Source organism: Colletes gigas, unplaced genomic scaffold, assembly GCF_013123115.1.
Source record: "Colletes gigas isolate AHSC1104 unplaced genomic scaffold, ASM1312311v1 Colletes_gigas_Sc00012, whole genome shotgun sequence".
Lineage (NCBI taxonomy): Eukaryota > Metazoa > Arthropoda > Insecta > Hymenoptera > Colletidae > Colletes > Colletes gigas.
Window position 1 is genome coordinate 9,158,543 of NW_025106641.1, and position 14,724 is coordinate 9,173,266.

The following is a 14,724-nucleotide window of genomic DNA, read 5'->3' on the forward strand; positions in this document are numbered from 1 at the left end:
GAGTAGCCTCGAAAACAATGATTCGTTTTAGAAGAAGGAACCGAAGCTTCCGTGCACACTTAGTGGTATATACCCTTTCCACGAACGCCTCTCTAAATTCTCTTGCAGCTAGCTGTAAACTTTCACACACGCGGGTGGTCCGGAGACGTGTTTTTGAAGGTGAGAGCGTCGCGAGGCAGGGGTAGGGAGGAACGACGAAAGAAAGACAGAAGGATGGTTGAAGTATAGATCGACGAAGGATCGACTTCCTGCCAAGGAATACACCCTCCTTGTCTTCTGTGACACGAACCTCTCGCTCTCCTAAAAAAATCCCCCGACGAGGACAGGGACGACGATCTCGAGCAGTCTTGCGACACCGAGATCGTCCCTCGAGATCTTTCGATCTCGAATGCCAGGCAAAATGTGCACGGCACGTGAACCAGGGGCTATCGCCTTTCGAAACGGCCCAAACAGGGAGGGAGCCCTTTTCTTTAATTTTTCTGAGAACCCACCACCCCTGGTGCACCTTTCGGACACCTTCTGTCGTTAGGTTTCCCGTGTCTCATTTTCCATTTTCATAATATACCGTTTCACCTGCCCCTGCAATAGATTGGTATATTTAAATCAGGAAAACATAATTTTTTTTTTTTATCTTGTAAGTCGTCTTTTCGAAAAAGAACTCTAACACGGGCATCCTTCGACAGTCGACGCTCGATAACTTTCCCTTTTCGAAGTGGACCCACCACGAAGTCCCATTCATGCCACCCCGTCGCGAAGTATCCGAAAACTGCTCGCATTACACTAATAATAACAGTAATTACCGAGCGGTATTGGCACACAGCTTGCAACAGTAGAAATAATTCTTCTCGGAAGATTTTTTTTTCATCCCGAAACCCATATGTTGGACCACCCAGCAGGAACTTTTACGATACTGCGATGTTATCTTTAAGCGCTCTACGTATCGATGAAGTACGTCCTTCAGATTTACGCGTGCTCGAACGAAAAGCATGTCTTGGCCGCGTTTTCTTTCTTTCTCGTTCGGAGAACGAGTTCCATCGAAACGCACGGACGGGAGATTATCTGAAATCGCGTCTGTTTTTTGTATCCGCGTTTCTTTCGAAGATTACGATTAACAATTTCATTTCCTGCCTCGCACAAACGAGTATTTCATCTCGTGCAATTTCACGAGCCCGTCTTTATCCACCGTACGATATTCCCTGTTGCGTAATCCGCTGTTTCGAACAATCGTTTTGCCACATCGAACCCGAACGAATGGAGGCAAAGAAGCGTAGACAAAGAATAGCGGAAAGTAACCGCTTCGTAGGATGGAACCTTCGCGAGATTAGGTACTCCGCTTATGGGATCTCGTAGCTCGAATCTGGTTTGAAAAGGGGTTGCTGAACTTGTCGAGAATCGCACTACCACCGACATAACTATCACGCGCTGTTAATTTTGTGTAAATTAATTGCCTCTACATTTATCAACATTATACCCTTCGTCGTGCATCCGTGTGTATCCGCGTGATCTAACGCGAGAAAAAGAGACGAAGAAAAGTAGGTGAGCACTGTCAGTCAGTCACGACGATGCTTTTCGTCTTGTCGATCATTCGTGGAATATGTTCAAAGCACGAACTCTGTTCCAGTCGGACGACCACAGGTACATTCGCGACGTGGAAACAGCTTGTGTGACCACCCAGAGAGACTAGCTTGAGCAAAACGTTCTCAAGAACTGACGTTGGGTTCGCCTGTTACATATTATAGGTATACGTATCTCGAGTTGTTCTTTAGGAGGGATAACAGCAATTGAAAATAATGCGTTTCTTTTATTATCATCGCGGACAACTTTTCTCGACGATTACGCCGTTCAGGAGTCGCTGAAATTACACGTTAAACGTAGAGGTTCGAAACAATTTAACGTATGGAATAATTAGAAGTTTGTACAATGTAAAATCGCTCTAAGCTGTTTTTAAAATACCAAATAAAATGTATAAGATTCTAATTTGAGTTGAGTTATAAATATAAAAGGAAATAGTTTTGTGGGTTCTGTGAGCTTCCTAAAATGCAATAGCAATCGTAATTCAACTGTCTATTTAATTATTTTTATTGATATGTATTTTGCAAACTTTCTGCCCACTTAGACAAAGCTCGTAACTCGGTGGGCCCACTTAGACAAATCTCGTAACTCAACGGGCCCACTGGTACCTCCATATTTTACTGTCATTTAATGTCATACTTTACTGCCATTCAATGTCATATTTTACCGCCACAAGCGAACCCAGATGTCGCCCCCAAAGTATACAAGTGCGGTGGACTTCGTAGTTACTAATACAGACTAAACAACGAACGAAAGAAATTAACTACGACTGCCCAATCGCGGTAGTTGTAACTAAATGCAGTCGAAGCGATAATCGAACAGTTCGATAGTCGAATCTTCGAGTTTCGATAATCGATTAGTTCGATAGTCGAATCTTCGAGTTTTTTCGAGCTGTATCGATTCAACTATCGATAGGGGGTATCGAGGCGGTGGATGGCGGTGGCTAATTGATCGTAGCGACTAATAAACGGTGTCGCTAGTTGAATGAAAAAAGGTGAAGCGGTTAGAGGCGTTCTCGCGTCTAAAAATACGAGTACGCGCGAAATTCTCGATGCCACCGAGGGAACGGAGGAGCGCGAAAGAAGCGCCGCGGGCACCGAGGGGATTACGTGCATACGCTGCGAGGCGAGCGGTGCTCGTACGGGCGAGCCCCGCCACCCAGGGCGATCGGCGCGACTAAAGCGAACCGATCGCGCCGCTTCTCGCTCCCGTTTTATCGTTTACGCGATTGCACAATTACGATGTCACCGGCGGCGGGAGGTGGTGACAGTGGCGGCCGGCCGGCGTGCAACCGGCGACGGGGGAAAAAAGGACGAAATTCGGGGTCGACGGTCCACTTTTCTTGCCGGCCTCTCAAAAGGGAGAGCCACTCTGCGGCGGTGTGCGCCCCGCGTTCATGCCGGATGAGTCAGTCGGTCTCACGGGCACTGCCCCTACGATTCCTCTGTATGCATACTTGCGCGTGTGCATATAACTCTCAAACCTCGAAAGGGCTCGATTCTGGCTAGAGACGCACACCGTAACGCGCAATGAACAAAAGTAAAAACACTGAAGTATTTTTTGGGAGTGTTTTTGGCTTCCTGTACACAGTCATCGTAATATATCGATAGCTTGTTATTGTCCATTTTGGGTTTAATAATTTTATTTCAACTTTGTAATGCATTCTTCAGCCTTAAAAGGATCGTACTGGCAATTTATCGTGCTTCGATGTTTTTGAATTCCTATATCCGGTCATCGTCTAAATATAATAATATTTTACTCGACGTGTTTCTTATATTTTTGCATATTAAGTGCATTTTCTAGTTTTTTGACAATTTAAATTTCCCGTAAATGCATAAACATCCGCAGTCCACTCAAGTTTAATATATCGCCCAGATGGATCAGAAATATTCCTCTATTTCAGAATAAAAAATTTATTTCAATAACGACAGTAATAATGTCAACTTTCTTCCAGAAGTTTTAATAATGCGTTGCAAAATAGATAAATCACATTCAGAAATTCTAAGAATTCGTTCATGGACAAATTTTTTTATTTATTATTTCTCTTATTATTAATTGTATTATTTCTTGAGGAGTCTAGTTCCTTCAGTTCGTTTGCGTGAAATTCGTGGAAATACGATTCCTCCGAGTCGGGTAACCTTGATCCTGGTAGACGTGAACCGGAAGTGCGCATAATTTCTTTCGCGTTGTGTGTTATACGCGTCGATTACCACGCTCGATCGTGTCGTACGTATTTATGCACCTGTGCACGTATGCATCATCGCGAGTGTCCACTTACTCCAATTTGTTTACCATCCTCGAAGATGATTCAGTTACAGGCAACGGCCTCGACCTTCTGCGCCATCTTCTATACACAATCACTTATATATAATCGCGTGATCGTATTTCCTAAACACCGACCAAGCCATGCATTCCTCGTTCTTATTGTTCGTTAAACAATGCTTAATTCAACGCTCAACCCAGAAGACGAACCACATGTTACATAACTTTTTGGCTGGAATTTGAGCCACACTTGAGGCTACACTCTTATATTTGCAATAGCAGTACTATTACAGACATTTCTTTTTAGTAAAAAATTATAACGTAAGATCAAATTAATTTTATTAACCAAAATCCAAGATCATTCTAAACTATCGGAAATTAAGTAAATTTTCATCGAATATATTTGTTGAAAAATTAGAACAAAGTGCAGTACACGTTTATAAGGTCACACACAGCTGTTCGAGCGTTCGAACTAATGAAATTCCTTTCGATGCACGAATCCAGCGACAACTTTCGAGGGATCGGGACCGCGTCGGGCCAAAGATAACGATAAACTCCCGAGCCGTACTATTTTATAATCGCATCTTAATTTCTGGCAGCTGAAACCCTCGGTCCCCGAGCACAATGCTGTACATTCACGCACGTTGCGTCGGCCCCGACCGTCGAGTGAGATTAAAGGGCGCCGACACTACGTGTGAGGCTTTTACACTAATAATACCTACGAAAGAGAGGGCCTCGTAAACGCCCAGGGGGTGGAGGCGATGCCGACCAAGAGCACCGCCTTTCCTTGGGGACGTTGGTTACACGATACGCTTAGAAGCTCATCGAAGTCGTGCGATTCTAATGTATAACGCGTGACTCCTCTAACCCTTCGCGCTCCTATGTCGAGCTAAACTCCATGTAAGCTCGAATGAAATATAAAGCTCAAACTCGACAAAGAAATCGCTATTTTTTCTCAACATTAGATTTCATCAATATTTGCAATATAACATAGGTATACAACAAAATTTAAATGGAAGATTTAATGTAATTATCCCTCATTCGCAAGAGAAACATAGAGATTGTACAGAATGCTCTAATTAATGTAAAATGCAAAGAAAAGTAAGCAAAACGTACGAAAGAAAGCATGGAATGTTTCACAAAGTATTTGATGGGTCCATACCAAATTATCTATAAGAGGTTCTATAAAATTATTCAAAAACCAGTTTAGACTTACAACATTTAACTCTGTGGTACGTCAATATAAATTTAGTCGAATGATTTCTTAGTCAAAAATGTATATGTACCATATTAAATGCATTGTATTATATGAGTACAAGAAAAGCAAAATTGACAAAATTGACTAAACATCCAGAAGATTCCAAGACTAGAAATTAGGCTGAAACGAAACTGACCTACAGATCTACTTCCAGCATCTAAAGACCATCAAGCTAGCTTCGCTAGAAGGGAGCGACATCGATGGATGGCTTCCTCTCCAAGTTGTAGCTCGTCATCCAATTTACTTCGCGCAATTACAGTTTACAGATTGAACACGCCATTTTAGCAGATAGAAATGCTCGTCGGATGTAAATGAAACGATCGTAAGATTCAATAATCAGTTTGAACGTCAAACATTAATACCGATACGTATCGAGCATTACGTTGACGTCTTAAACAGGTCTTGAAATAAGTTGTCATTGGTATTAATAGGGTGCACAATACTTACTGACATTTTCAAACGCCATGAATTATTGAGACCTCAACGACACAACGATGCAGTTATTCCCAGACTGAGTTATTTAAATAACTTCGAACCAAAGCTTTGTTTAGACCACGTGAATCATATTTTTAAAAAACAACTTCCTAATTTTAAGGATTACATGATATAGCACATTTAATATGGTGTATCGTGTTTTTCATTGAATTAAATTTCATTTACGTTGATTTATGGTTATGATCTAAGGCTCCCCTTATAGGAGGTGGTTTCCAACTGGGAGATGCAGTCGAGAATCTGTTACAATGTCCTTACTCAATGTAAAACGTTGTAATTTGTATTATTTGTTCTTTAAGACCAAACAAGCCTCTCGTACTGATTTATCGATTTCAAAACAAGTGGATTGAATCAAGTTTTGTTGACTCAGAGATGAATTCTGTGACTCCAGTTGTTGACTTTAGAATGATCTTTTATAAGAGCATTAAAAATTTCTTGAATGTATCGAAGGTATTCAAACAGACCTCGATTTATATCGTTACAGGTCTTCTATCGATATCTGGATGTTTAGAAACGTTCTTTTGCATCACTTTTAATGTACGATGGTCTACATAGGCGTCTTTGATTTTTCTTTACTCCAGTCAGTTTCGTGAAAACGGGATAAAGGGCAGATTTTCGCGTGGAAAATTTTCAAACGAGCACACCGTAGAGCAGCCCGCTTCTAATGGCGTAAATCTGCTGTAAAGGTGGACGGCGTAAGTCAGAACGAAATGGATGGGACTCGAGAACGTCGGGTCGGCCGTCCCTTTCATCCTCGCTGAGGGATACACGCCCCTTGCTTGCTGAAACCTCTTCAACCGAGGCCCTTTGCGTAGGGTCAGTACCTGATTGATGTGCCTACCTATTGGTCAAACTTGAATCCTTCGAGTTGCGGGTATGACTTTGTCCTTCAAGAACCGACAATTACGAAATTATAGACCAGCATTATCCGCTGACTCCGCCAGCAATACATTTTTAACGCTCTCGACTCGTGGTCCTCGCAAACTAATCCGTAGTTTTGTGAAAAGGAATTTCTAAGAAATGAAGAATCAACGTAAGATGCTTTGCAAGTAATTTTCGTTTCTTCTTTCTTGCCTGCAATTACTACTCTTAGGGGGGTGGTGTCTCGTACAGTCGATCTTGTAAATCCCAATTTATTTTTATTTTGTGCGTATACCTGATAGTGATACAAATTCTCTATTATCTGTTTGGTTTATGGAGTAGAGTGCAGTTGATCTTTTATGAATTTCAATTTATTTTTATTTTGTATGTTTACGTAATAGTAATACAAGTACTCTATTATCTGTTTGGTTTATGGAGTGGAGTGCAATCGATCTTTTATAAATTCCAATTTATTTTTATTTCGTATGTATACCTATTAGTAAACAAATTCTCTATTATGTGTTTGGTTTAGGGGTTGGAGTCTCGTGCAATCGACATTTTATAAATTGCAATTTATTTTTATTTCGTATGTATACCTAATAGTAATACAAGTTCTCTATTACCTGTTTGGTTTATCTTATAAATTCCAATTTATTTTTATTTTGTATACCAAATAGTAATAAAAATTCTGTATTATCACATCGATTCAGGAGTAATTAAAAGCTTGGGGAGCAGTGTAATTGCAAGGGGATTGTTCCCACAATTTAGTTATGGCGGGTACAGTTTCCGCTAAAGGAAGAAACGCATTTATCAGCGCGTCGAATGAAGACATGATACAGTATTGATATATTCATTAGTCCCCTAATAAGAGAGAATCGCATCTCGGCAAATACAGAATGCTCGATCTCAATTACATTTACGAGTAAATCGTCTCGCCACTTATTAAGCGAGCTCGAACAAACTTGGCTCTGCCATTAATCACGCACCGTGCGCCTTTCGATGCCAATCGTGCATCAAACGGGAAGAACCGCGGAGTGGCGTGGTTCTTCTTACCTGTACGTGATTGCTCGAGGTGGAAGCTCGTTACTGGAATCCAACCGAAGGTTTTCCTTTCGAATAGGCATCGCCGGTGGAATTCTTCGGTCGATTAGAGCGCCAGTCGGATCGAGTTTCTTGCGGACACTTTCGAGCCCGTACCTACCGCAAGAACCTATTCGTTTATCTGGCGAGTCGCATGTCGTATCCGCGCGCGTACAGAAACCATCTCCTCCTGCCACCCCTCTTCGGTGGTGTAATCCCTTTCGACCCGAACCGCCGTCCTCTTCGTCGCGGCCACGGCGATTTCGAACGCACCGCGGGGATTTTCTGACGCGCGCAGCATCTAGACGAGAACCGGGAGATAGGCATCGGGCTTCGTCCACCCACGGGAATCCCACACGGGGTACGCGCGAGCATTCAATTTCGCCGTGGCGTGCGGACCCACGTTCGCGCGCGTTGCTTTTGTGTTCCACGAGCGAGACACGTGCCTTAGAATTCACGCGAACGCCACGGACGTACAGGGTGTTTCCAAATTGGACGATCCCGCGAACGAAACATATCTCCTCTCGTTAGAATCTAGTTTCAGGATCGTTTCCAACGTTCTCCGACTCTTTGAAATCTTAGTTATTTACTTTGGGGTACCTCGACTACAATTTCGATGGCTTTGAAATATGTTGTGGAGAATAAGGTTCTGAACAAGTTTTTCCTGGCACAGTGTGGCGAGTATATCTCGCTTTACAAGCGTGTGTTTTTCTAGTCATTTCTACGACAACACAAGAAACAAATTTTATTGCCCACATATAACTCCTGAAAATTTCAATAAAATATGTTAAGTATAAAAATACTTATCTATATCATTATTCTCGAATTCTATATCATTATAGGAATCATCGTATAGGAAAGTTTTAATAAAAATTCCCCCGTCGTTAATGTGTTAATAACTCCTAAACTATTCAATTTTTGACCTAAGGTCTCTAATACTTTTTTAAAGAGGATATAAAAATTCATTGATTTATGAAAAAACAAATACAATTGTACTAAAAAAATTAAGGTGTAATGATTCAAGATCATTTGATCTATGATTCAAGAAGCGTTACAAAATTGAAATAAAATTATTAAACACAAAATGGAATTATATTTGTACGAACCCCTAGTGGTTCTTTAAGAATGCATTGCTACTGAATGACAAGCTACATTGATCGATCCCAGAAATAGCAACTGGAATAAATCGCTTCTATTCGCGATTTAGTCGAGATTAGCACTTCAACTTTTTACATGGGTCGACGATCTGCTTAATTGCAGGCGAAACAGAATCCATTAAGCTTCTTTCGACACGCTGCGACGATAGAATTGAATGATTTATTTATCAGGCGGAAACGGATTTAAACCGAACAACAGTATCTTTAATCGTGTTCGAGAAGAACTGTTCGATCGAACGTACTGGAAACTGGTCGAATTTTCGCGAACGAAAAAGGTTCGAGATCAGCGAAGAAACCGAAAGGAAAGGCGAGGGAAGGACGACCGGGAGAGAGTAAAAAGGACAAGAGAAAAAGGAAGCGGAGACGCCACGAGTCGGTCTCGAGACGTCTATATAGCTGGGCATACGTGGTGGAGCGGGCCCAAGAAGAGAAGGAGGAATTCCCCCTTTTTCCCGTAAGTGGTCCCCGCGGACCTTATGGGGTTTCTCGTGGTGGGCAATATCTACATATTACAACCTCGTGGCGCGGGGACCACCGTCGTTGACATAAGATCCTGTTATGCTGTCTGCTATCTCTTCGCGAAGCTCGTGTCGCGCCGTAAAAAACATTAAAAGTACGAATAACATAAATTCGTTAAGCGTACCCCCTCTCCCCCGCGATGACCCCGTCGTACGGAGCATCGAAATCGTAGGACGAGTCGCGGATCTCTTCCGTTTCTTCAGCCCCTCCCCCACTACGATCCGGAGATCCTCCGCTCTCCTCGATCCCTTTTCTTCATACTCCCCGGCACGGATAATTGTTTAATCGGTCTCGTGCCGCGACTAGATCTTAAACGGGATCGGAGTTATGTCACGGGGGCTCCCGCAACCGCTGGATTGAGTTATTATAACGGGCTCGCCTCTCGATTGCCTTCGCGCGAGAACCCGAGAGAGCCGAGGGGAGAAGCCTGACTCGACGGAATTCGTCCTCGCGATATGTCTTGTTCCTTTCCATGAAAGCACCGTGCCCCTCGAACGCAGATAACATCGTCGTGAAATATCAAGTCGCCCTTTGATCTTCGTTAAGATTCGTATCCGACCGTCGACTCGTATTCTCTCGAGTAATAAGTTTCTAGGAGCATTGTCTCGAACGGGGGTGCAAAATGTCGCTGATTTATTCGAACTGGACCCTTGGTGTCTTGGTTACTCATCAACCACATATTCGTTGTCGATATAAGGGTTGAAGAAGAAACTTAGTAGAGCACAAGACTCGCGTTTATAGGGATGTTTTCCTAAGAGAAAATTTCAAACAAGTCCAAGACAGGGGTGCAAAATGTACATACAGGGTGTTCGACCATCCCTGGGAAAAATTTTTCGACAAAATTAAAAAATTTCAAATCGTTCTAAAAAAATTATTTTTAGTTGGGAGGGTTGATTACAATCATTTTTGGTGAATAGACGTACCCCTGAAATCCTGCTCAGTTTCGAGAAAAAAATTCAGGAAGGTGGACAAATTTTTCGACAAAATTAAAAAATTTCAAATCGTTCTAAAAAAATTATTTTAAGATGTGGGGGTCAATTTCAATCATTTTTGGTGAATAGACGTACCCCTGAAATCCTACTCACTGTCGAGAAAAAAATTCAAGAAGGTGGACTTTTTCGACAAAATTAAAAAATTTCAAATCGTTCTGGGATAATTATTTTCGGTTGAGAGGGTAAATTACAATCAATTTTGGTGAATACAGATACCCCCGAAATCCTACGTATTGTCGAGAAAAAAATTCTTTACCGAAAATATACTGTGTGGCCGGAAATGTTTCCATAACTTTTTAACGAAGCCTTAATCAACAAATTAGTATCCTTGATTTTCGTCTTATTTTGGCCTCCAGAATCTCCCATTAAAATTTTTCCCAGGGTTAACTGAACATCCTGTATAAAGTAATGACTTTTTAACATAAATAGATTAATACTTTCTTGCAAAGAATATCAAGGAGCATCAATTGATACAGTAAAAAATATATTCCATCTAAAAAATCGTTGATGACCTTCATATGTCTTCTCCACGTCCATTTACAAAAAAAACCAGTATCATCAGAATGAGCCCCTCTCAAAACCATTTGACTTCATTTCAAACATTTTTCCCTATTTATTCAAACTGTATGCTGAGGGTACCCTGATGTCTCAGCCATTCACCAACTAGATTTTGGCTATCGATACAAGGGTTGAAGAAGCTTACTAGAACAAGAGGGCTCGCGTTTACAGGGGATGTTTTGCCAAGAGAAAAATTCGAGTCGGTGAATTCAGTCGAAAACGGCGAACCACACGTCTCATAGTGGTGTTTAGGGGAGGTAGTCGGAGGCAGAGTTCCCCGGGGACCATGTGGCCGACGAGGATTGTCTGCACGTCTAGAGTTACCGAGTCTGGCCGGCCGCGAGGCCGCGGCACCAGAGTTAATTGGCTGGAAAACCTTGCTATCCGATACTCGACGCCCCGGCTACTGCTCTGAGATACGTAAGCGCGTGTAATCTGTATTTTCATCTGTACTGTCTATCGCGCGGCGTTACCCGGGTCCACCTCTTGGCTTCTGTCGAGCTCTAACTGTACTCTCCGTGGAGCCCCCGGACCCCGGGAGGAGAAAAGCGTCCGTTCCTTTTCTCCCGTGTCTCGATTCCGTTCTGATCCGTGCCTCTCCACGACCTTCCCTCTTCGTCTTTCTTTCCCTGTCGGCCAGGAAAGATAGGTATTGTTGCGGGTGGTCCACGGTGCACATTGTCAGACCGGCCACCAGGTAGTGTGCAGCGTTGCCGCTCGCAATGTTGCGAACGTTCCTCTCCCTTCTATCCTCTGTCCTGTCTCTCTCTCTCTCGCCTCTCCTCCTTTTTCGAACCGTTTTATTTTCGTTTTATTCGCCCCGTTTCTCGCTCTTCCGCGGCCGCCTTCCGTCTTCGTTCGCGTTTACGCGCCATCGGGACGAAACGACCCCGACGACCACCCCCTAGTTTCCCTTCGATTTTCACGACACTCGTCGTCGGTTCACACTTTCCCCCCCGCTGTTTACTATTTTTTTTTACTCCGATAGGGGGGCAGAGCCCGTACGTAGGACCCGCGGCCAGCTACTTATCATCGTCGAAGCCCACGCGGCCAATTTAAAGCGCTCCGGCTGCCGTTCCGGCCCGCCGCCCTTTAACCGGGCGGAATCTGTTTCTTTTCTCGAAAATCGTAGGCGGTATCGGCCTGGAATCGACGGGGCGGCTCGTAAACCTGTTGGAGCAAATCGGAAGATCGAGTATCGCGAGGCTGTTACCGTTGTCGGAACGATTTAACGACGGCGACAACAACGCTACTTTAGATACCGATTTTAACTACTGGCGATCGAACGATTTCAGACCTGATTTCTATGCGCAAACTGTTCCTTTCGAAGCTTGTAAAACAGTCGAGAAACTAAACTGCACCGATAGTTGTACAGTTTTTTAGAAAATTTTGATTTATTTGTGTTATTCTACCCCCCTTCCCCCTTTTATTTTATTCCAATCGATTAACTGATTGTGAGATTTTGCAAACTGTAATCGTCAATAACGATTTGAAGTAAATTTAACACTATAAGGATAAAAACAAAAAGGAAGTTTTATAAGTTCCTCCGACGAAAGGTGTCCTGCCCAAATTTTAAATAAGATAATGTTTCATTTACCAGTCTTTGTTAAGAATCCAGGAAATATCAGAGATTACATCATAGTTGCGAGTAATTAAAAATTGAAATAAACTTAGAATCTCTGAGAAATTATGAACATTTAGGAAATTGACACACTTGGAAAAGACGCGTAACGTAAAAACGTGGAATCCGTACCCCCTTTTTGTTGGACCAATCTTTCGTCGAGCCGTTGATGGAATAGTCTAAAATTGCGGGTCACCTTTCTCAGGGCAAGGCGGAAGGTCAAAGGTCTGTGGTGTGGATCAGGGCAAGGCTGCAGGATCAGCTGAGTCAGCTGGGCTACTTCCTGCAGAGGCACGCAGGCAAGGTCCTCTTCCTCGCGATCGTCGCTTTGGCTACGTTCTGCGTCGCCCTCAAGTCCGCTCAGGTTCACAGCAAGGTCGAGCAACTCTGGGTTCAAGGTAAGTGCGTCATCGTAATATTGCACGAATAATTTCCATCGATACCAAAGAAACCACAAACAGTAGAATAGATCGTTTTCGCGCTGGAAAAAATGTCTTGTGGCCCGCGAAAAACAAGATTCTTTTGGAACACGGTTGCCCTTCGTCGAACTTCCTGAAGAGACTTTCGTTCGTATCAAATCTAGTACCAGCGGTACCGATTACCGTCCAAGATTGATTACGCCTATTCGAAGCTGAGAACGAAAGTGCAATTGATTGTAGCAGTTTGTTTCTTGCGCGGAAATTACGCCAGCCACGGGTACAGAAATCAGAGGATTTGATGAATGACCATGGGACTTTGTAACTCGGCGATGGTACCGTCAGTTCTCTTTGTAATACAGAGCGCGCATCTGGTACGGAATGCATTTTCTGCGAACCGCGGTGCACGCTTGCAAGGTGTACGACACAGCTTGTGTGTTCGCGATGACAGGGACATTATTCTCTCCACTTTCAACGTTTTCCGCGTTCCCCTTAAACGCTCAAGAAAATTTGATCGCCGCGGCTCGATCTCTCGAACGTTATCCGTCGTTTCTCTTCAGCAGCTGCGATCGCGAGCAGGCTGAGGAACGATAACAATTTATCCGGGCGGCTTAATGGCTCGGCGTACGTCGAAATTAGGACGGAACTAGGCCGGGTCGCGTCCGTTCCTCCTCCGGTGTAATTTGTGCTTTGAGAACCGGACAGTTTCAGGTGAAAAAATACGGCCGCGCGAAGAGGGACAGATGGAAGCCAGAACGGAGTGACAAAACGAGGACAGAGAATCGAACGAAACCGCTTTACCCCCACGCTCTGCACACCGTACATTAGTTTGCTCGCTGGGTGGCCCTCTATATTTATCCGTGGTCCGAAACGCTAATTCGAACACCCCGTTGCTAACTTAAACTTCAGCCGCGCGAGCGAAATCGAAAGATTTCGAGCGCCTCCGTGGAATTACGCGGGATCGACCCTCACCTTTTGCCACGCTCTGACGAAATGCAATTATTTATAAAAAAAAAATTTTTTCAGGCCGTAAAAATACATTGAAACAACACAGTATAGTAGAATAATATCTCATTATATTTCGTATTGTCTTACGTGATTATTAGATCTACTTTTATTCCCGAATAATTATATAGTCGGACCATTATAAAATTGGACCATTTTTATGGGGTTTTTCTCACTTTTCGGTGTCAAGGAACAACTTTTTCAATATTGTTAGAATGTCTACATATTCTATACCAAAATACGCATTGTTTGCATGTTGAAATATTAAAATCCCCCAATCCGTTCAGAAGTTATGACATTTTAAAAATTCATATGTAATTTCAGGGAAGCATTTCTGGCCTCGCATTAGATTTTCGGCAAATAATTTTTTTCTCGAAAGTGCGTAGGATTTCGAAGGTATGTGTATTGACCAAAAATGCTTGTAATTGACCCCTACAGCTAAATATAATTTTTTTAGTACGATTTGAAATTTTTTAATTTCGTCTAAAAATATCAATACCTACTGGAATTTTTTTCTCGAAACTGGGTAGGATTTCAGGGGTATGTTTATTCACCAAAAATGCTTGTAATTGACCCCTGCAACTAAATATAATTTTTTTAGTATGATTTGAAATTTTTAATTTCGTCTAATAATATCAATACCTACTGGAATTTTTTTCTCGAAAGTGGGCAGGATTTCAGGGGTATGTCTATTCACCAAAAATGATTGTAATCACCCCCTGAGCCGAGAATAATTTTACCAGAATGATTTGAAACACTTTAATTTCGTCAAAAATTTAGTCACCTATTCGAATTTTTTTCTCGAAAGTGGGCAGAATTTCAGGGGTATGTGTATTGACCAAAAATGCTTGTAATTGACCCCTGAAACTAAATATAATTTTTTTAGTATGATTTGAAATTTTTTAATTTCGTCTAATAATATCAATACCTT

General features: G+C 42.5%; 1 protein-coding gene across 1 annotated transcript in view; it reads left to right on the top strand.

Annotated features, from left to right (window-relative positions):
* LOC122398819 (protein patched) overlaps positions 1–14,724 on the top strand; it is a 52,052-nt gene that overhangs the window by 1,426 nt on the left and 35,902 nt on the right. The window contains exon 2 of the mRNA XM_043399039.1: positions 12,578–12,770. Coding sequence (XP_043254974.1) covers positions 12,578–12,770 — 193 coding nt within the window. The remainder of the gene's footprint in view (positions 1–12,577; positions 12,771–14,724) is intronic.